Source organism: Malaclemys terrapin, chromosome 4 (assembly GCF_027887155.1).
Source record: "Malaclemys terrapin pileata isolate rMalTer1 chromosome 4, rMalTer1.hap1, whole genome shotgun sequence".
Classification (NCBI taxonomy): domain Eukaryota; kingdom Metazoa; phylum Chordata; order Testudines; family Emydidae; genus Malaclemys; species Malaclemys terrapin.
Genome location: NC_071508.1, coordinates 28,690,317 through 28,707,275, shown reverse-complemented (window position 1 = coordinate 28,707,275; position 16,959 = coordinate 28,690,317). Strand labels below are relative to the sequence as shown.

At 51.0% G+C, this 16,959-nt stretch overlaps 1 protein-coding gene across 1 annotated transcript in view; it reads left to right on the top strand.

The window, feature by feature from the left end:
- Positions 1 to 13,150, top strand: part of LOC128836073 (protein FAM107B-like) — a 29,334-nt gene extending 16,184 nt beyond the window's left edge. Inside the window, exons 2-4 of the mRNA XM_054026095.1 lie at positions 11,677 to 11,824; positions 12,479 to 12,623; positions 13,097 to 13,150. Coding sequence (XP_053882070.1) covers positions 11,677 to 11,824; positions 12,479 to 12,623; positions 13,097 to 13,150 — 347 coding nt within the window. The remainder of the gene's footprint in view (positions 1 to 11,676; positions 11,825 to 12,478; positions 12,624 to 13,096) is intronic.
- The last annotated feature ends 3,809 nt before the right edge of the window (positions 13,151 to 16,959 follow it).

The window sequence follows — 16,959 nt, the reverse complement described above, 5'->3', positions numbered from 1 at the left end:
GCACAGAAGGGTCAGTTCTACAGTGGGATGGGGCACCCAGGGCCTAATATGGGCAGCACTGGTCACTGCTGTGTCACGCTGCAGACAGTGCAGGGCCCATAATAGTGAGCTGCATTGATCTGGCCCCTTTCCGCTGTGTGTCTCAATGCTCTTTACACAGGTCGGTCAGTATCCCCGTTTTACAGACCGGGGCCAAGGACTGAGCCAGCTGAAGAGCTGGCACTAGAGCCCAGGGCTGAGAACTCTGATCCGGCTCTTACCACAAACCACCTTCTGTCAGAGCTAGGGCTGGAAGCCAGGCCTCCAGCCCCTCCCTGATCTAACCACGAGACCCCATTCCCCTCTCAGCCTGGCAACCCAACCTAGGAGTCTTGACTCCCAGTCCCCTGCACTAGCCACAAGTCCTACATATCATTGCGGGGACAGAAACAGGAGGGTTGCAGGCAGTCACCTGTCTTAATGCTAGCTCATGTGGGCCTCCTCCGGAGCACCAGTCACCCCATTCACGGGAAAAACTGAGAACCCCTCCGTGGCCATGCCTGACTGAGCTGCAGCAGAGCGGGCTGGAGTCTCCCTACTGAAGCCATGCTGTGGAGGGCAATACAGCCTGTGAGATAAGACACAGCTGGGGACTCGGCAAACTTGGTTCTATCCCTGGTTCTGCCACTGCCTTGCTGTGACTTGGGAAGTCTCTGTTCAGCACTATAGGGCAGGGGTGTCTTGCTGTGTGTACCACACCTGGCACCCCCTGCCTAGCCTCTCAGTGCCACTCCAGCATGCGGCCTACAGCTTCCCAAAAGTGGCTGCAGCCAGAGCGCTCCCCTGGCAGTGCTGGCTGACAGGAACACTCCGTCTCCAAACCTGCTCCCCTCGCCTCTCTCTTCACCACACACACCCGCAAGCCAGCTGGTGGGGGAGGGGAAGTGCTTTGCACTGTAAGGCTCTGTGCCACTGTAAGCTCTCCAGTGTAGCCGCTTTAAGTCCAGTGACAACCTGGCTCATTCCTGATCTCCCTCACCCTGCTGGCTAAGCTGGGGCTGGAGTTAGTGCTGGGGGACGTCGCGCACTGACTCCGCAGCTGGCAGCCGAGTTCCCCAATCAGAATTGGGCCTGAACTAAAAACCTGCATCCGAAGACCCCCAAACTCGGAGGTCAGAGTCAGCTCGGGTCTTTGCAGACCTCTCTGTATCCCCTGCTAAGATCTGGGCATCTGAGCATGGCATGGCTGGCTTCCCTGCAGCCCCTTTGCCACTTATAAAATGCCCAGGTTTTCTGGAGCACTTTCCCCTGGGAGGGCTCAGTGTTTTACAAAGGCAGCTCACTGTCAATACCCTCGGCTGACGCATGGGGCAACGGGCACAGAGGGGGAAGGGGCTCATGCACCAGAGCTAGGAATATAGCCCAAGGCTCTGGGCAGGACTCCACGCACTGGGCCACAGCAGCATAGCCTAGGTTCGTAGGACCCAGGCCCAGCCTTGCCCTTGGGGCAGGAATGCATTTTTATTTCATGTGCTTTTTTTTGTCCTGTCTCTGAACACAAACTTTTCATTTTCCAGGGTGACTTCAAAGCCCAGCAGAGCAGCGTGAGCCCAGGTATGAGTCCCTTCTCCTGGAGTAGAGAGCAAGGAGGCCCTGCTGCCCAGGGAATGAGAACCCAGGAGAGCCAATTGTTTTGGGGATGGGACTGGGCATGGGATTGAGTTTTGCCTCTTTCCATGCCAGCAAGTTTTCTCATGGGCCACTGATGAGGGGCTCATTCCCACTGCATGGAGAAGCTGTGTGGCCCCCAGCTGAGAGCGGTCCCTCGGGCTCCCCTTTTCAAAGGGCTGCCAACCTTGCTAACCTGTCCCTGCAGTCCCCCCAGCCAGAGGTGAAAATAAAGCGTACCGGTAAGAAAGTGGCCGCTGGTACGGGCCGGTACACAGCTGATGTTAAAGCGCTGCCATGGCAGCACTTTAAGCACCATGCCGGTAGGGCCACTGATGGGGTGGGGGGGAAAGGGGCAGCTTCCCTGTGGCCCGGTAATTTAAAAGGGCCCGGGGCTCCTGGCAGTGGCCGGAGCCCCGGGCCCTTTAAATCGCTGCCGTAGTCCCAGGCGGCATGGGCTGGGCAGTGCTGAAGGGTTGGCTGAGGGAGTCAGGCCCCAGCCCCACCCCTTCCACCCGAGGCCCCGCCCCTTCCAGGGGCCCAGAGGCCCCCCCGCACCTTGCTCAGGAGCCCAGCCGCCCTGCCTACCGGTAAGTCCTTTAAGTTACTTTCCCTCCTGCCCTCAGCCTTATTGTCTGCTCTGGACTGAGATTGTAGAACATGACTAGAGATTTGGGGCTCCCCCCATGAGACACTCTACAGAGGCCTGATTGTCAGAGGGTGGGCAATCAGTGACTCAAGCTAGGCACACCAAAAACGAGGCATCCCAAATCACAAGGCGCTCTGAGAAATCTGGGTCCTGGTTTCTCCATATTGGCCAGATGTAGGAGAATAGAGAGACCATTTAAGGACACATTTTCCAATGTATATATCTGCACATAGGTCATAGGTACAGTCCCACGTATCCTGTGAATACCAAACACTACACAGCCTTGTTAGCCAAGCCTCAGTTATCTGAAACACCCTGAGATCACAAATAGTTATGAGCTGTTAATATTTAAAACAGGTGCTACAGGTGACAGAGGGAATTACAGACCAGTTAATGTTTAGTTCAGTGTCATGTACTGGTCGAAACATTAAGTTAAGAATAGAATGTTAAAACACCTAGCTGGTCATGATACCAACCGGCTTCTACAAAGGAAAGTCATGCTTTGCTGACCCATTAAAATACCATATGTCAACAAAATAGGAGATAAAGGACAGCCAGGTGATGTAATTCATTTGAACTTTCAAAAAGTGTTCAACAAAACAGTTCACAGCTTCTTGTGAGGGAAGGGGTGTGTGTGTGTGTGTGTGTGTGTGTGAGAGAGAGAGAGAGAGAGAGAGAGAGAGAGGGGTAAACTTCTGTCATGGATCAGAAACTAGTGATGGCAGTAAACATGCAATAGCAGGAGCAAGGTTGTAGTAAATGCCCTACTACACTGACATAATAACTCCACCTCCATGAGGGGCGTAGAGCTTATGTCGATGTAGTTAGGGTGACACAGGGTCTGTGTAGATCCTGCGGGTTACTGACATCAGCTGTTGGCTGTCATTCTTGTCAGTTCCCATGGCTCCCAAAGCCTGGCTCACAACTCCAGCTGTCACCCCTGGGCAGGTGGGGGGCTCCAGCTAGACCCCCTGGGCTCCCTGCTCCCAGCCCAGCTGCTGCCCGGAGGCTCCCCGATCGCCGCAGGGAGCCGAGAGGGTGGGGCTGTGTTCAGAGCTGAGAGCCCAGGCTCTCAGCCCCTGACACTGCCCCTCTTCAGTCAGTGGAAGCGCGTCTGGTGAGCATGTGCACCACCGACAGAAGGAGGGTAGAGTGGACATGCATCACTGCAGTAATTACTACGGTGGTTGTAAGATGACCTAACATAAGTTGACTTAAGTTTCTAGTGTGGACATTCCCTGAGAGTGGGATTCATGGAAACCAGAGTGTTGAGCAGAGAGCTGCCTGAGCCAGCCATGGTGAGAGGCAGAAGACAGGGGTGTGACCCAAGCCCTGCCCCTCAAAGGGACTTCAGGCTGGAGGGAAGTGCTTTGCTCCACTTGGGAGTCACAGCCACAAACCTAGGGTGACCAAATGTCCCGCTTTTATAGGGACAGTCCCGCTTTTGGGGGCTTTTTCTTATATAGGCTCCTATTACTCCCCACCCCGTGTCCTGATTTTTTTACACTTGCTAGCTGGTCACCCTACATGGACCCTTATAATATATGGAGATATACCTATCTTATAGAACTGGAAGGGACCTTGAAAGGTCATTGAGTCCAGTCCCCTGCCTTCACTAGCAGGACCAAGTACTGATTTTGCCCCAGATCCCTAAATGGCCCCCCTCAAGGATTGAACTCACAACTCTGAGTTTAGCAGGCCAATGCTCAAACCACTGACCTCATAGACTCATAGACTCATAGACATTAAGGTCAGAAGGGACCATTATGATCATCTGGTCTGACCCCCTGCATGCTGCAGGCCGCAAGACACTTCCCTGGACTCTACCGTTGAAGTCCCCAATCCTGTGTTTTAGTGACTTCAATCGGCTGAGACCCTCCTGCTAGTGATCCCTGCCCCATGCTGCGGAGGAAGGCGAAAAACCTCCAGAGGCTCAGCCAATCTACCCTGGAGGAAAATTCCTTCCCGACCCCAAATATGGCGATCAGTAATACCCCGAGCATATAGGCAAGAGTCTCTAGCCTGACCCTTGTTGGCCATTATGCTGTTCATGTACCATTGCTTGGTTTTCCTTGGCTACTATGTTTTATCATTAAACCATTCCCTCCATAAACTCATCCAACTTAATCTTAAAACCAGACAGGTCCGTCGCCCCCACCGTTTCCCTCGGAAGGCCGTTCCAATATTTCACCCCTCTGATGGTCAGAAACCTTCGTCTAATTTCAAGCCTAAACTTCCCCCCGGCCAGTTTGTATCCATTCGTTCTCGTGTCCACATTAGTACTAAACTGGAATAATTCCTCTCCCTCCCTTGTATTAACCCCTCTGATATATTTAAACATAGCAATCATATCCCCCCTCAGCCTTCGCTTTGTCAGACTAAACAACCCAAGCTCCTCTAATCTCTTTTCATACGACAGGTTTTCCATTCCTCTGATCATCTTAGTCGCCCTTCTCTGCACCCGTTCCAGTTTGAGTTCATCTTTTTTAAACATGGGAGACCAGAACTGCACACAGTACTCCAAATGAGGTCTCACCAGCGCCTTATACAACGGAAGCAGGACCTCCCTATCTCTACTAGATATACCTCGCCTAATACATCCCAAGACCGCATTGGCTTTTTTCACCGCCACGTCACATTGCCGACTCATAGTCATCCTGCGGTCCACAAGGACCCCTAGGTCCTTCTCCTCTTCTGTTACTTCTAACCAATGCGTCCCCATCTTGTAACTAAAATTGTTATTATTCGTCCCCAAGTGCATCACCTTACACTTTTTACTATTAAATTTCATCCTATTTCTGATACTCCAATTCACAAGCTCATTCAAGTCTCCCTGCAGAGTATCCCTATCCTCCTCCGAGTTTGCAACTCCTCCCACCTTCGTATCATCCGCAAACTTTATCAGCCCACTCTTGCAATCGGTCCCGAGGTCAGTTATAAATAGATTAAATAAGATGGGTCCCAAAACCGAACCTTGAGGCACTCCACTAGTAACCTCCCTCCAACCCGACAATTCACCCTTTAATACGACCCGCTGCATTCTCCCCATTAACCAATTCCCTATCCACCTCTGGATTTTCATATCGATCCCCATGTTTTTCATTTTAACCAATAGTTCCTCATGGGGTACTGTATCAAACGCTTTACTGAAATCCAGGTATATTAGTTCCACCGCATTTCCCTTATCTAATAAGTCCGTTACTTTCTCAAAGAAGGAGATCAGATTCGTTTGGCACGATCTGCCCTTCGTAAAACCATGCTGTAATTTATCGCATTTGCCATTAACTTCAAGGTCCTCAACTAGTTTCTCTTTCAGAATCTTCTCCAGCACCTTGCACACTACTGATGTTAAACTAACAGGCCTATAGTTACCCGGGTCACTTTTTTTCCCTTTCTTGAAAATAGGAACCACATTGGCTATTCTCCAGTCTAACGGGACTACCCCCGAGTTTACAGATTCATTAAATATAGTCGCTAATGGGCCTGCTATTTCCCGCGCCAATTCCTTCAATATTCTCGGATGAAGATCGTCCGGTCCACCCGACTTAGTCCCATTAAGGCGTTCTAGTTTTGTTTCTACCTCGGATGCGGTAATCCCCCATCCCGTATGCCCCTCTGTAACGGTGCTAGTATCCCTAATACCTTCATTGGCCTCATTAAACACCGATGCAAAATATTCATTGAGATATTGCGCCATGCCTAGATTATCTTTAATCTCCTCTCCGGCTATAGTCTTCAGCGGTCCCACTTCTTCTTTCTTTGCTTTCTTCCTATTTATATGGCTGTAAAACCTCTTACTATTACTTTTAATTCCCCTCGCTAAGTCCAACTCTTCCCGGCCTTTGGCCTTTCTCACTCTATCTCTACATTCTCTGACTTCGCTAAGGTAAGTTTCCTTACTGATCCCTCCCCTCTTCCACTCTTTGTACGCTTTCTGTTTTTTCCTAATCGCCCCTTTCAGCCGGTCGCTCATCCAGCTCGGTCTAAGTCTCTTGCTTAGTAGCCCTCCCCTTTGTCTAGTGCCTACCCCAGGTCAGCCCTTTCTTGCAAAAAATCTCACTGCAGACATGGTCTCCATCTACCCCAGGCTCAGAGCACGCCCTGGGCTGTGGGAGACCCAGGTTTGAATCCCCACTCTGCCTGATTCAGAGTCGAGCCTCACATCCTGGTCTTCTCCCTCCTGGGTGAGTGCCCTAATAACAGACTATTGGCTATTTTAGGGGGGGAAGCTATTTCATTAATTTAGATGGAATCAGTGAGTTCAAAGAGCCGAAGGTGTTAACATGTTGCACAGTGACAGGGCTGGTAAGCCGGGTTTGGGGTTTAGTATACAGAGACCTCAGCCTGCTCAGCACCTGTGGCATTCAACCATTAAACATCTTTTAACTCTTTAATAAAGCTACAGGGAAGACAGATAAATCATTTGCAATGTAAAGTATTGTAACACCACCCTCACTGCCTTTAGCTGGAGAGTCCTTAGACAGAAGCCACCCTTTGACAATTGTAGATGGTATCAGAGCTGGTATTAATTATCCATTTGGGGCAAAGAGCAGAAGTTAGCTGGGCTGGGCTGGAGCTGTCTTTGCTGTGGTTGTTAAAGTCTGATCCTGTTCCCTAGCAGACAAACCCAGCCCCACACACACCCACAAGAGGGGAGAACAGAACCGCCAGGAGAGGAAACGCAGCTTCTGTCTCTGGGGTTGACTCTCAGGCCTTGGCGACACTGGCGCTGTACAGCGCTGCAACTTGCTGCGCTCGGGGGTGTGAAAACGCCCCCCCCCCCGAGCGCAGTGAGTGCAGCGCTGTAAAGCGCCAGTGTAATCAGTGCCTGCAGCGCTGCACGCTCCCTCGCAGCACTGCACGCTACTCCCCTTGGAGAGGTGGAGTACATACAGCGGCGCGACTACACTCATGCTTCCCAAGTGTAGCCAAGGCCTTACTTGCTACAACAGTGTTGGGAAAACCCAGGCCCAGCACACGCTCTGATCAGCCACTCTGGCTACGTCTACACGAACACTGCAATTACACACCTGCGGCTGGCCTGTGCCAGCTGACTCGGGCTGGGGTTAAGGGGCTGTTTATTTGCAGCATAGGCCTTGGCTACACTCGGGACTTCAAGCACGAGTGTAGTCGCACCACCAGCGCTGCGAGAGAGCTCTCGCAGTGCTGTATGTACTCCACCTCTCCGAGGGGAGTAGCGTGCAGTGCTGCGAGGGAGCGTGCAGCACTGCAGGCGCTGATTACACTGGCGCTTTACAGCACTGCACTCACTGCGCTCGGGGGAGGGGGGCGTTTTCACACCCCTGCGCGCAGCAAGTTGCAGCGCTGTACAGCGCCAGTGTAGCCAAGGCCAGAGACATTCAGGCTTAGGCTGCAGTCTGAACTCTGGGACCCTCCCACCTCGCAGGGTCCTAGAGCCTGGGTTCCAGCCTGAGCGTGAATATCTATGCTCCACTTAAACAGCCCTCAGCCTGAGCCCAAGTCAGCTGGCACAGGCCAGCCGCTGGTGTCTAATTGCAGTGTAGACATACCCACTGAGACCTGGCAGCTTGTGCCAGCATCGGGCTGTTTAGGGCATTGCCTCTTTCTGCTCACAGGCTCACAGCAGTGGTGTAAAATATACGTCTTGGCCAGTTGAGCCAGACTCTCATTATAGAAAGGTAAAAGGAGAGAGAGAGGAAAGAATCATAGGACTGGAAGTGACCTCGAGAGGTCATCTAGTCCAGGCCCCTGCACTCATGGCCGGACTAAGTATTATCTAGACCATCCCTGACAGGTGTTTGTCTAACTTTGCTCTTAAAAATCTCCAATGATGGAGATTCCACCACCTCCCTAGGCAACTTATTCCAGTGCTTAACCATTCTGACAGTTAGGAAGTTTTTCCTAATGTCCAACCTAAACTACCCTTGCTGCAATTTAAGCCCATTGCTTCTTGTCCTATCCTCAGAGGTTAAGAACAATTCTTCTCCCACCTCCTTGTAACAACCTTTTATGTACTTGAAAACTGTTATCATGTCCCCTCTCAGTCTTCTCTTTTCCAGACTAAACAAACCCATTTTTTTTCAATCTTCCCTTATAGGTCATGTTTTTTAGACCTTTAATCATTTTTGTTGCTCTTCTCTGGACTTTCTCCAATTTGTCCACATCTTTTCTGAAATGTAGTGCCCAGAGCTGGACACAATACTCCAGTTGAGGCCTAGTCAGAGCAGAGTAGAGCAGAAGAATTATTTCTCATGTCTTGCTTACAATACTCCTGCTTATACATCCCAGAATGATGTTCGCTTTTTTTGCAACAGCATTACACTGTTGACTCATATTTAGCTTATGGTCCACTATGACCCCCAGATCCCTTTCCGCAGTACTTCTTCCTAGGCAGTCATTGCCCATTTTGTGCAACTGATTGTTCCTTCCTAAATGGAGTACTTTGCATTTGTCCTTATTGAATTTCATCCTATTTACTTCAGACCATTTCTCCAGTTTGTCCAGATCATTTTGAATTTGAATCCTATCCTCCAAAGCACTTGCAACCCCTCCCAGCTTGATATTGTCTGCAAACTTTATAAGTGTACTCTCTATGCCATTATCTGAATCACTGATAAAGATACTGAACAGAACCAGACCCAGTACCAATTCCTGCAGACCCACTCAATGTGCCCTTCCAGCATGACTGTGAACCACTGATAACTACTCTCTGGGAATGTTTCAGAGTAGAAGCCGTGTTAGTCTGTATCTGCAAAAAGAACAGGAGTACTTGTGGCACCTTAGAGACTAACAAATTTATTAGAGCATAAGCTTTCGTGGACTACAGCCCACTTCTTCGGATGCATATGCCAGACTCTCATTATAGAAAGGTAAAAGGAGAGAGAGAGGAAAGAATCATAGGACTGGAAGTGACCTCAAGAGCTTATGCTCTAATAAATTTGTTAGTTTCTAAGGTGCCACAAGTATTCCTGTTCTCTCTGGGAATGGTTTTCTAACCAGTTGTGCACCCACCTTATAGTAGCGCCATCTAGGTTGCATTTCCCTAGTTTGTTTATGAGAAGGTCATGTGAGACAGTATCAAAAGCTTTACTAAAGTCAAGATATACCATGTCTACCGATTCTCCCCTATCCACAAGGCTTGTTACCCTGTCAAAGAAAGCTGTCAGGTTGGTTTGACATGATTTGTTCTTGACCAATCCATGCTGACTGTTACTTATCACCTTATTATCTTCTAGATGTTTGCAAATTGATTGTTTAATTTGCTCCATTATCTATCCAGGTACAGAAGTTAAGCTGAGTGATCTGTAATTCCCCAGGTTGTCCTTATTTCCCTTTTTATAGATGGGCACTAGATTTACCCTTTTCCAGTCCTCTGGGATCTCTCCTGTCTTCCATGACTTTTCAAAGATAATCACTAATGGCTCAGCTATCTCCTCAGTCTCATAGACTCATAGACTTTAAGGTCAGAAGGGACCATTATGATCATCTAGTCTGACCTCCCGCATGATGCAGGCCACAAAGCCGTCCCAACCCTTTCCCTTGACTCTGCTGTTGAAGTCCCCAAATCCTGTGGTTTAGAGACTTCAATTAGCAGAGAGTCCTCCAGCTAGCGATCCCTGCCCCATGCTGCGGAGGAAGGCGAAAAACCTCCAGGGCCTTTGCCAATCTACCCTGGAGGAAAATTCCTTCCCGACCCCAAATATGGCGATCAGTAAAACCCCGAGCACGTAGGCAAGATTCTCCAGCCAGACCCTCATTGGCTAGTCAGCTCCTTGCAGCACCGGCTCCAGGCACCAGCTAAAGAAGCAGGTGCTTGGGGCAGCCAATACCAATGGGCGGCACTCCGGCCGCTATTGGGGCGGCACGTTCGGGTCTTCGGTGGCAATTTGGCGGTGGGTCCCTCAGTCCCTCTCGGAGTGAAGGACCTGCCGCCGAAGAGTGGAGCGGTGCGATCATGCTGCTGTGGCACCTTTTTTTTTTTTTTGCCGCCGCTTGGGGCGGCAGAAAACGTGGAGCCGGCCCTGGCTCCTTGAGTATTCTAGAATGCATTTCATCAGACCCTGGTGACTTGAAGACATCTAACTTGTCTAAGTAATTTTTAACATGTTCTTTCTCTCTTTTAGCCTCTGATCCTACCTCATTTTCACTGGCATTCACTGTAAACATTCACATAAACGTCCAATCATCATCAAGCTTCTTGGTGAAAACCAAAACAAAGTCATGAAGCAGCTCTGCCATTTCCACATTTTCTGTTATTATCCCTCCCCCATTGAGTAACAGGCCCACCCTGTCCTTGGTCTTCCTCTTGCTTCTAGTGTATTTGTAGAATGTTTTCTTGTTACCCTTCATGTCTCTAGCTAGGGGAAAGAGAAGAAATAAGGTGGGGAAGGCAAAGATCACACACGGGGAGGTGGGGGCGGGGCAGGCAATGGCAGATTGACATCCCAGATGGTATTTGGGATTTAGTCAGAACAAATAGAGGTGCTGGTGTCATCTGGGTCCCTGTCTCTGGCCTAGTCTGGTCAGAAGGCAGTGTGCTGAATGGGGAGCCCCTGAACTAGCCAATGGGAGATGCCAACGCCAGGAGTGTGCCAAGCCCCTCCCCCCCGAGATAGGCACCCGAGTCGGGGCTGCAGGGAGGTGCCTCGCTCTCCTAGTAATCGGCCAATGGGAAGCTGCTACTGGAGCCAGGTGGCGTAAGTAGCTAAGGTGTCCCTGGCGGGACTGAGTTAGGGGCCTTCTCACTCCACACCGAATGGCTAGTGGAGGAGGGGGTTGTGCAGCCCGCCTGCTGACTGGCAGCCCAGGAGATAGAACACGTCTCGGGGATGGGGACCAGGATCAACCCCCCAGCTCTGCCCAAGGGGAGAGAGGCTTTGTGCAGTGGTCTCCCCCGCACCAGGAGCATGCTCTAACCACTGGGTGAGGGGACAGTCAGATGAGGGGCTCCTGCAGGCTCTCCTGTGGAAGCTGTTCCATGGTGGGTAAATAATGAAAGGGTGACTGGAGCAGGGGGCTGGACCTCGGGGCTCCCTCCTGGTGGTGCCCAAGCACTGGGCTACAGAATCATTCTCTCTCTCTCTCGGCCCACTGACTGCTGAAATATTTATCTGCAGTGGAACAGTCATGGACCCGCGAGAGAGAAGCCCACCATGGAGGGGGTGCCATGCTCAGCAGGGAGCTGCTTGGTTTCCACAGGGATCTTGGAGGAAATCCCCCTCCACTTGGACATGTAAGCCATCTGAGAGCAATAGGGGGGGGCTGTGGTGCTCCCCTCCAAGGGGGAGGGGCCTGACACTTTGCGGTGCCCACGTGGAAGTGGAGCACGGTGAGGAATGGTGGGACCCCAGTCCCTGCCCTCTATGGCTGGCCTCACTCACTCCATCTTTGCATTGCAGAGGCAGGCAGCAGGGGCTGTGACTCTGGCACTTACCTCGCAGCAGGTAGCAACAATGGCCTCATTGAGCCAAAGAAGCTGCCGAACCCAGTCAGAGAGTCCAAAACCCACCAGGAGCTCCATCGGGAGCTGCTGTTCAGCCACAGGAGGTGAGTGATGCTGCTGGGTGCCCAGAGGGAATGGGGCCAAGGGAAGAGTTACTCCAGCTGGAGCAATGAGGCAGTGCCAGGTCCTTGGCCTTTCCTACTTTATGTGGGAGCTCCTTGGCACTCCTGATCCTCAGGCACCTCCCGCAGTCTGCCTGAATTTGCCAAACAGTGCTGGTGTCCCCAGTTATGGGCTGTGGTTCCCTCGGCAGGCCTGGATCAGCGGGCCGGGAGCAGGAGTCCCTGAGAATGCTCCTGAGGTCAGTCTCTCCCATGACAGCACGGATGCCTCACAGACCTGGGCAGCTTCCGAGAGTCCGCTGGAAGGGGACACTGAGAGGGACGTGTGTCCTGTACTGGTTGCTCCGGGGGCAGGGACGTGAGCAGAATGGTGCCAGGCCTGGGGGCAGGGAGCTTGGAAAATGAATAAATTATCCCCAGGAGAGCAAATGCAAGGCCCTGAAGAAAACCAGGCCAGCTCTGCTGCCGGGGGGACTGTCATGGCATCCCGCAGGCTCTGACTGGGCCTGGGAGCGGAGGAAACAGGGTGGGCAACTGAATGAGAGAGGGAGAAAGGAGGCAGTGAGAGAGGGCAGGTGCAGAAGAAACAGGGAAGCCCCCCCACTTCAGTAAAGCCTGTTTGATCCCTCTCCACAGGGGGCTGTTGCCAGAACACAAACCAGAGCTCCAGAAGGTTCTGGAGACCAGGAGATTCAAGCAGCTGAAGCAGCAGCAGGAGTCACAGAGGCCTCTGACGGATCTGGAAGAGGAGCTGAGGAAACGACACCGGATGCTGGAGCAGGTCTGTGCCAGCCAGTCAATCACTAATCCAGCACCCGTGGCCACAGGATCAGAGCCCTTCTCTCACACCCAGCAAGAAACAGCAACAATCTTCCCCTTTCTCGTCTCCCCTCCTGCAACCTCGTTAGTTTATAGGGTCATCCTGTGCTCTGTGGTGCGTGAGTGGGCGCTGAAGTGCGTGTGAGTGGGAGAATACAACTCATGAAGGGGGAAAGCTAAGTCAAAATGAGAGTCAGCTGCGAAGCTCATGAGCATGGTGATGCCTGTGATCATCTTATCTCTAGGGGCAGTCAGTCCAAGCAGCAGAATCTTTAGTAGTGCTGCTTGGCTGACAGTCCAAGTCCAGCCCCTGTGAAAGTTCTGTCTCGCACACTCTAAACCTACAATGTAGGTTGACCTAGCTAAATCCCTCAGGGCTGTGAAAAATTCTGTACCACGTGTAATGTAGTTAGGTCAACCTGACCCCACCTGTAGATGCAGCTAGGTCAACAGAAGATTTCTCTGGAGGCAGTGGATTTACTACAGTAATTACAAAACACTTTCCATCACTGGTTCGGTTGTGGAGTAGGGTTTTGGTGGGGATGTGGTTCATGGTTTGTCTGACAGTTTTGAGTGGATTAGGGATTAGGTTGGGATCTGGTTTTAGCTTTGGCTGCTAGTTTGGGTATAGAATAGCAATTTGTTTGGGTTCTGGTTTGACGTTTGGCTAATGGTTAGGATGTGGATTAGGGGTTGTGTTGGGATACTGTTTTAAATTTCGCTGATGGTTTGGGTGTGGAGTCCATATTGGGTTGGAATCTGGTTTGTGGGTTATCTGATGGTTGGGTGTGGAGTAGAGGTTGGTTGGGGATTCCCTTTGAGGTTATTCTGACCTTTTGGATATGGTATTGGGGTTGGGTTAGGATCCAGTTTTAGTTTGACTGGCGGTTCAGATATGGAGTAGGATTTGGGTTGGGATCCAGTTTGTGGTTAGGCTGACAGTTTGGCTGTGGGGTAGGAGTTGGAATTGGATCAGATATGAGATTTTGCAGATGGTTCTGGTGAGTAGTAGGATTGGATTGGGATACAATTGTATTTTTTTCTGAGATTTTGGTTGTGTTGCACTGGGAATCCAGTTTGAGATTTGGCTGCCAGTCTGGGAATGGAATGGGGTTGGGTTGGGATGTAGTTTGAGGCTTGGCTGACGGGATGTGGACTAGGATTTGTGTTGCTATCCAGTTTGAGGTTGTTTGGACAGTTCAGGTGTGGAAAATGGATAGAGTTGGGATCAGGTTCAAGGTTTACCTGACATCTGGGTGTGGATTAAGTTTGAGGTTTGGCTGGCAGTTCACATGTTCAGTAGCAATTGGATAGGAATCTAGTTTGAGATTTGGACAGTTCGTGTGTGGAGTAGTGATTTGGGTTGGGGTCTGGTTCGAGGTTTGACTGATAACATCGGGAGTATGATGGGGCTGGATGTGGATAAGATTCGAGGTTTGGACAATGATTTGGGTGTCAAGATTGGTTTCAGTTGGGATCCAGTTTGAGATTTCGCTGACAGTTCAGATGTGGAGTAGCGATTTTGGTAGGAATCTGGTTTAAGATTTGGTGATGGTTCCGGTGTGGAAAAGTGATTGGGTTGGGATGAAGTTTGATGTTTGGTGGACAAATTGGGTGTGGAATAGAGATTGGGTTGGATGTGGGCCGAGGTTTGGCTGAAAGTTCGAGTGTGGAGTAGGTGCTAAATTGGGATCAGGTTTGAGGTTTGGCTCATGGTTTCGGTGTGCAGTAGTGATTAGCTTGGGATCTGGTTCTCAGTTTGGCTGATAGTTTGGGTGTGGAGTAAGAGTTGTGCTCACATCTGTTATGAGGTTTGGTTGACAGTTCAGCTGTGGAGTAGAGTTTGGGCTGAGATCCAGTTTGAGATTTCACTGACAGTTTGGATGTGAAGTAGACATTTGGTTGGGATGTGGTTTGAGGGTTGTCTGATGGTTTGGGTGTGTAGTAGGATTTGGTTTGGGATCCAGTTTTAGGTTTTTGTGCCAGTTCAGATGTGGAGTAAGGGTTGGGTTGGGATTCAGTTTGTCGTTTGACTGATGGTTCAGTTGTGGGGTAGGACTTGGAATAGGATCAGGTTTGTGATTTTGCTGACAGTTCTAGGGAGAAGGAGGGGTTGGGTTGGGATACAATTGGAGTTTATTCTGATGTTTTGGTTGAGGATTAGGGTTTGAGTTGGGGATCCAGTTTGAGATTTGGCTGATCTGCTGTGGAATACGATCTGGGCTGGAATCTGATTTGATGTTTGGCTAATGGTTTGAGTGTGAAATAGTTGTTGGATTGGGATCTGGTTGGAGGTATGACTGACAGTTCAGATGTTGGAGTAGGGGTTGAAGTTTGAGGTTTGACTGATGCTTCTGCTTTGGAGTAGGGTTGTGTTCGGATTCAGTTTGAGATTTGGCTGATGTTTTGGTGAGGAATAGGGTTTGAGTTTGGATATAGTTGAAGTCTTGACTGAGGATTTGGGTGTTAAGTAGGGGCTAGATTGGGATCCAAGGTTTGTCTAACTGTTCAAGTGTGGATTTGTGGTTGAGTTGGGATCCAATTTGAGGTTGGGATGTCAGTTTGTGCAGTAGGAGGTAGATTGGGATCAGGTTCTAGGTTTTACCTGATGGCTTCATGTGGATTAGGGGCTGGGCAGTGTCAAGGTTTGAATACCAGTGCAGTTGAGAAGTATTGGCTGTGGTGGGATCCAGTTTGAGGTTTGGCTGAGAGCTTGTGTGTGGAGTAGGGGTTGCGTTTGAATCCAGTTCAAGGTTTAGTTGACGGTTCATATGTCGAGTGGGGCTTCTGTTAGGATCTGGTTCGAGGTTTGACTGATGGTTTGGGTGTGGAGTAGAGGTAGGGTTTGGATCTGGTATGAGGGTTGTCTGATATTTCGGTTATGGAGTAGAATTTTTAGGTTGGGATCAATTCGTGGTTAGCCTGATGGTTTGGTTGTGGAGTAGGGGTTGGAATGAGATCAGGCTTGTAGTTTTGCTGGTCCTGGGGAGGAGTAGGACGTGCAGTGATGAGCTCCCAAAATCCTAAGAACTGGTTCCCTACTGTGTCCTCGGCGGCACTTCAGCAGCGGCGGGGTGTGTGTGTGTCTTCACTCGCTCTAGGTTTTCGGCAGCAGGTACTTCACCCGGAGCGAGTGAAGCTTCCCCCCCCCCCCCCCCCGCCGCTGAAGTGCCGCCGAAGACCCAGTAGGGAACCGCACAGTGAGTACAAGCCCCACATGCCTGTCTCCCCCCTCCCCATCCAACCCCAACCCATGTCCTTCCCCCAACTGCCCCCCTCAGAACCCGCAACCCATCAACCCCCCCCCGCTCTTTGTTCCCTGACCACCCCCTCCCGAAGCCCCCCACCCTATCTGCCTTCAGGACCCCATCCCCTACCCAACTCACCCCGCTCCCTGTCCCCTGACTGCCCTGACCCCATCTACCACCACTCCAACAGACCCCCCCGGAACTCCCACACCTACCCAACCCCCCCCCCCCGTGCCCTGTCCCCTGACCACCCCCCCCCAGAGCCTCTGCCCCCTCCAACCGCTCCCTGCCCCTTATCCAACCCCTCTTCCCAGCCCAGGCCCCCTTACCGTGCTGCTGTGTAAGGATGTCACGGGCCTGCTGGAGCTCACAGAGCCAGCCCCCTTACCATGCCGCTCAGAGCGCTGGTGCCGGCAGCACAGCGTGCTGGGTCTCCACAAGGGGGAGGAAGCGGGGGAGGGCCCCCCAGCCGGGAGGTCGGGCGGGCCGGGCAGGACGGTCCCGCGGGCTGGATGTGGCCTGCGGAGCGGAGTTTGCTCACCCGCCTGCCCCTTTAGGAACCAGTTCTACACCGGCTTCTAAATTTAACAACCGGTTCCAGCTCACCACTGAGGACATGGATTCGGATATAATTGGATTTTTTTCTGATGTTTTGGTTGAGAATTAGGGGTTTGGTTGCAGATCCAGTTTAAGTTTTGGCAGATGGTTTGGGTGTGGCTTAGGGATTGGATTGGGATGTGGTTTGGGGTTTGTCTGATGTTCCAGTTGTAGAATAGGGATTGTTTTGGTATTTAGTTTGAGGTTTGGTGGACGGTTTGGGTGTGGAATAGGGATTGGGTTGGGATGACTTTCAAGGTTTACCTGATGACTTGGGTGTATGATAGGTGTTGGATGGGAATCAGGTTCAAGGTTTGGCCACTGATTCGGGTTTGGGGTTGTGATGCAGTTCAAGGTTTTTCTGGCTGTTTGGAGTAGGGGTTGGGTTTGGATCGAGTTTAAGTGTTGGCTCATGGTCGGGTGTGGACTAGGGGTTAGTTTTAGATTCTATTC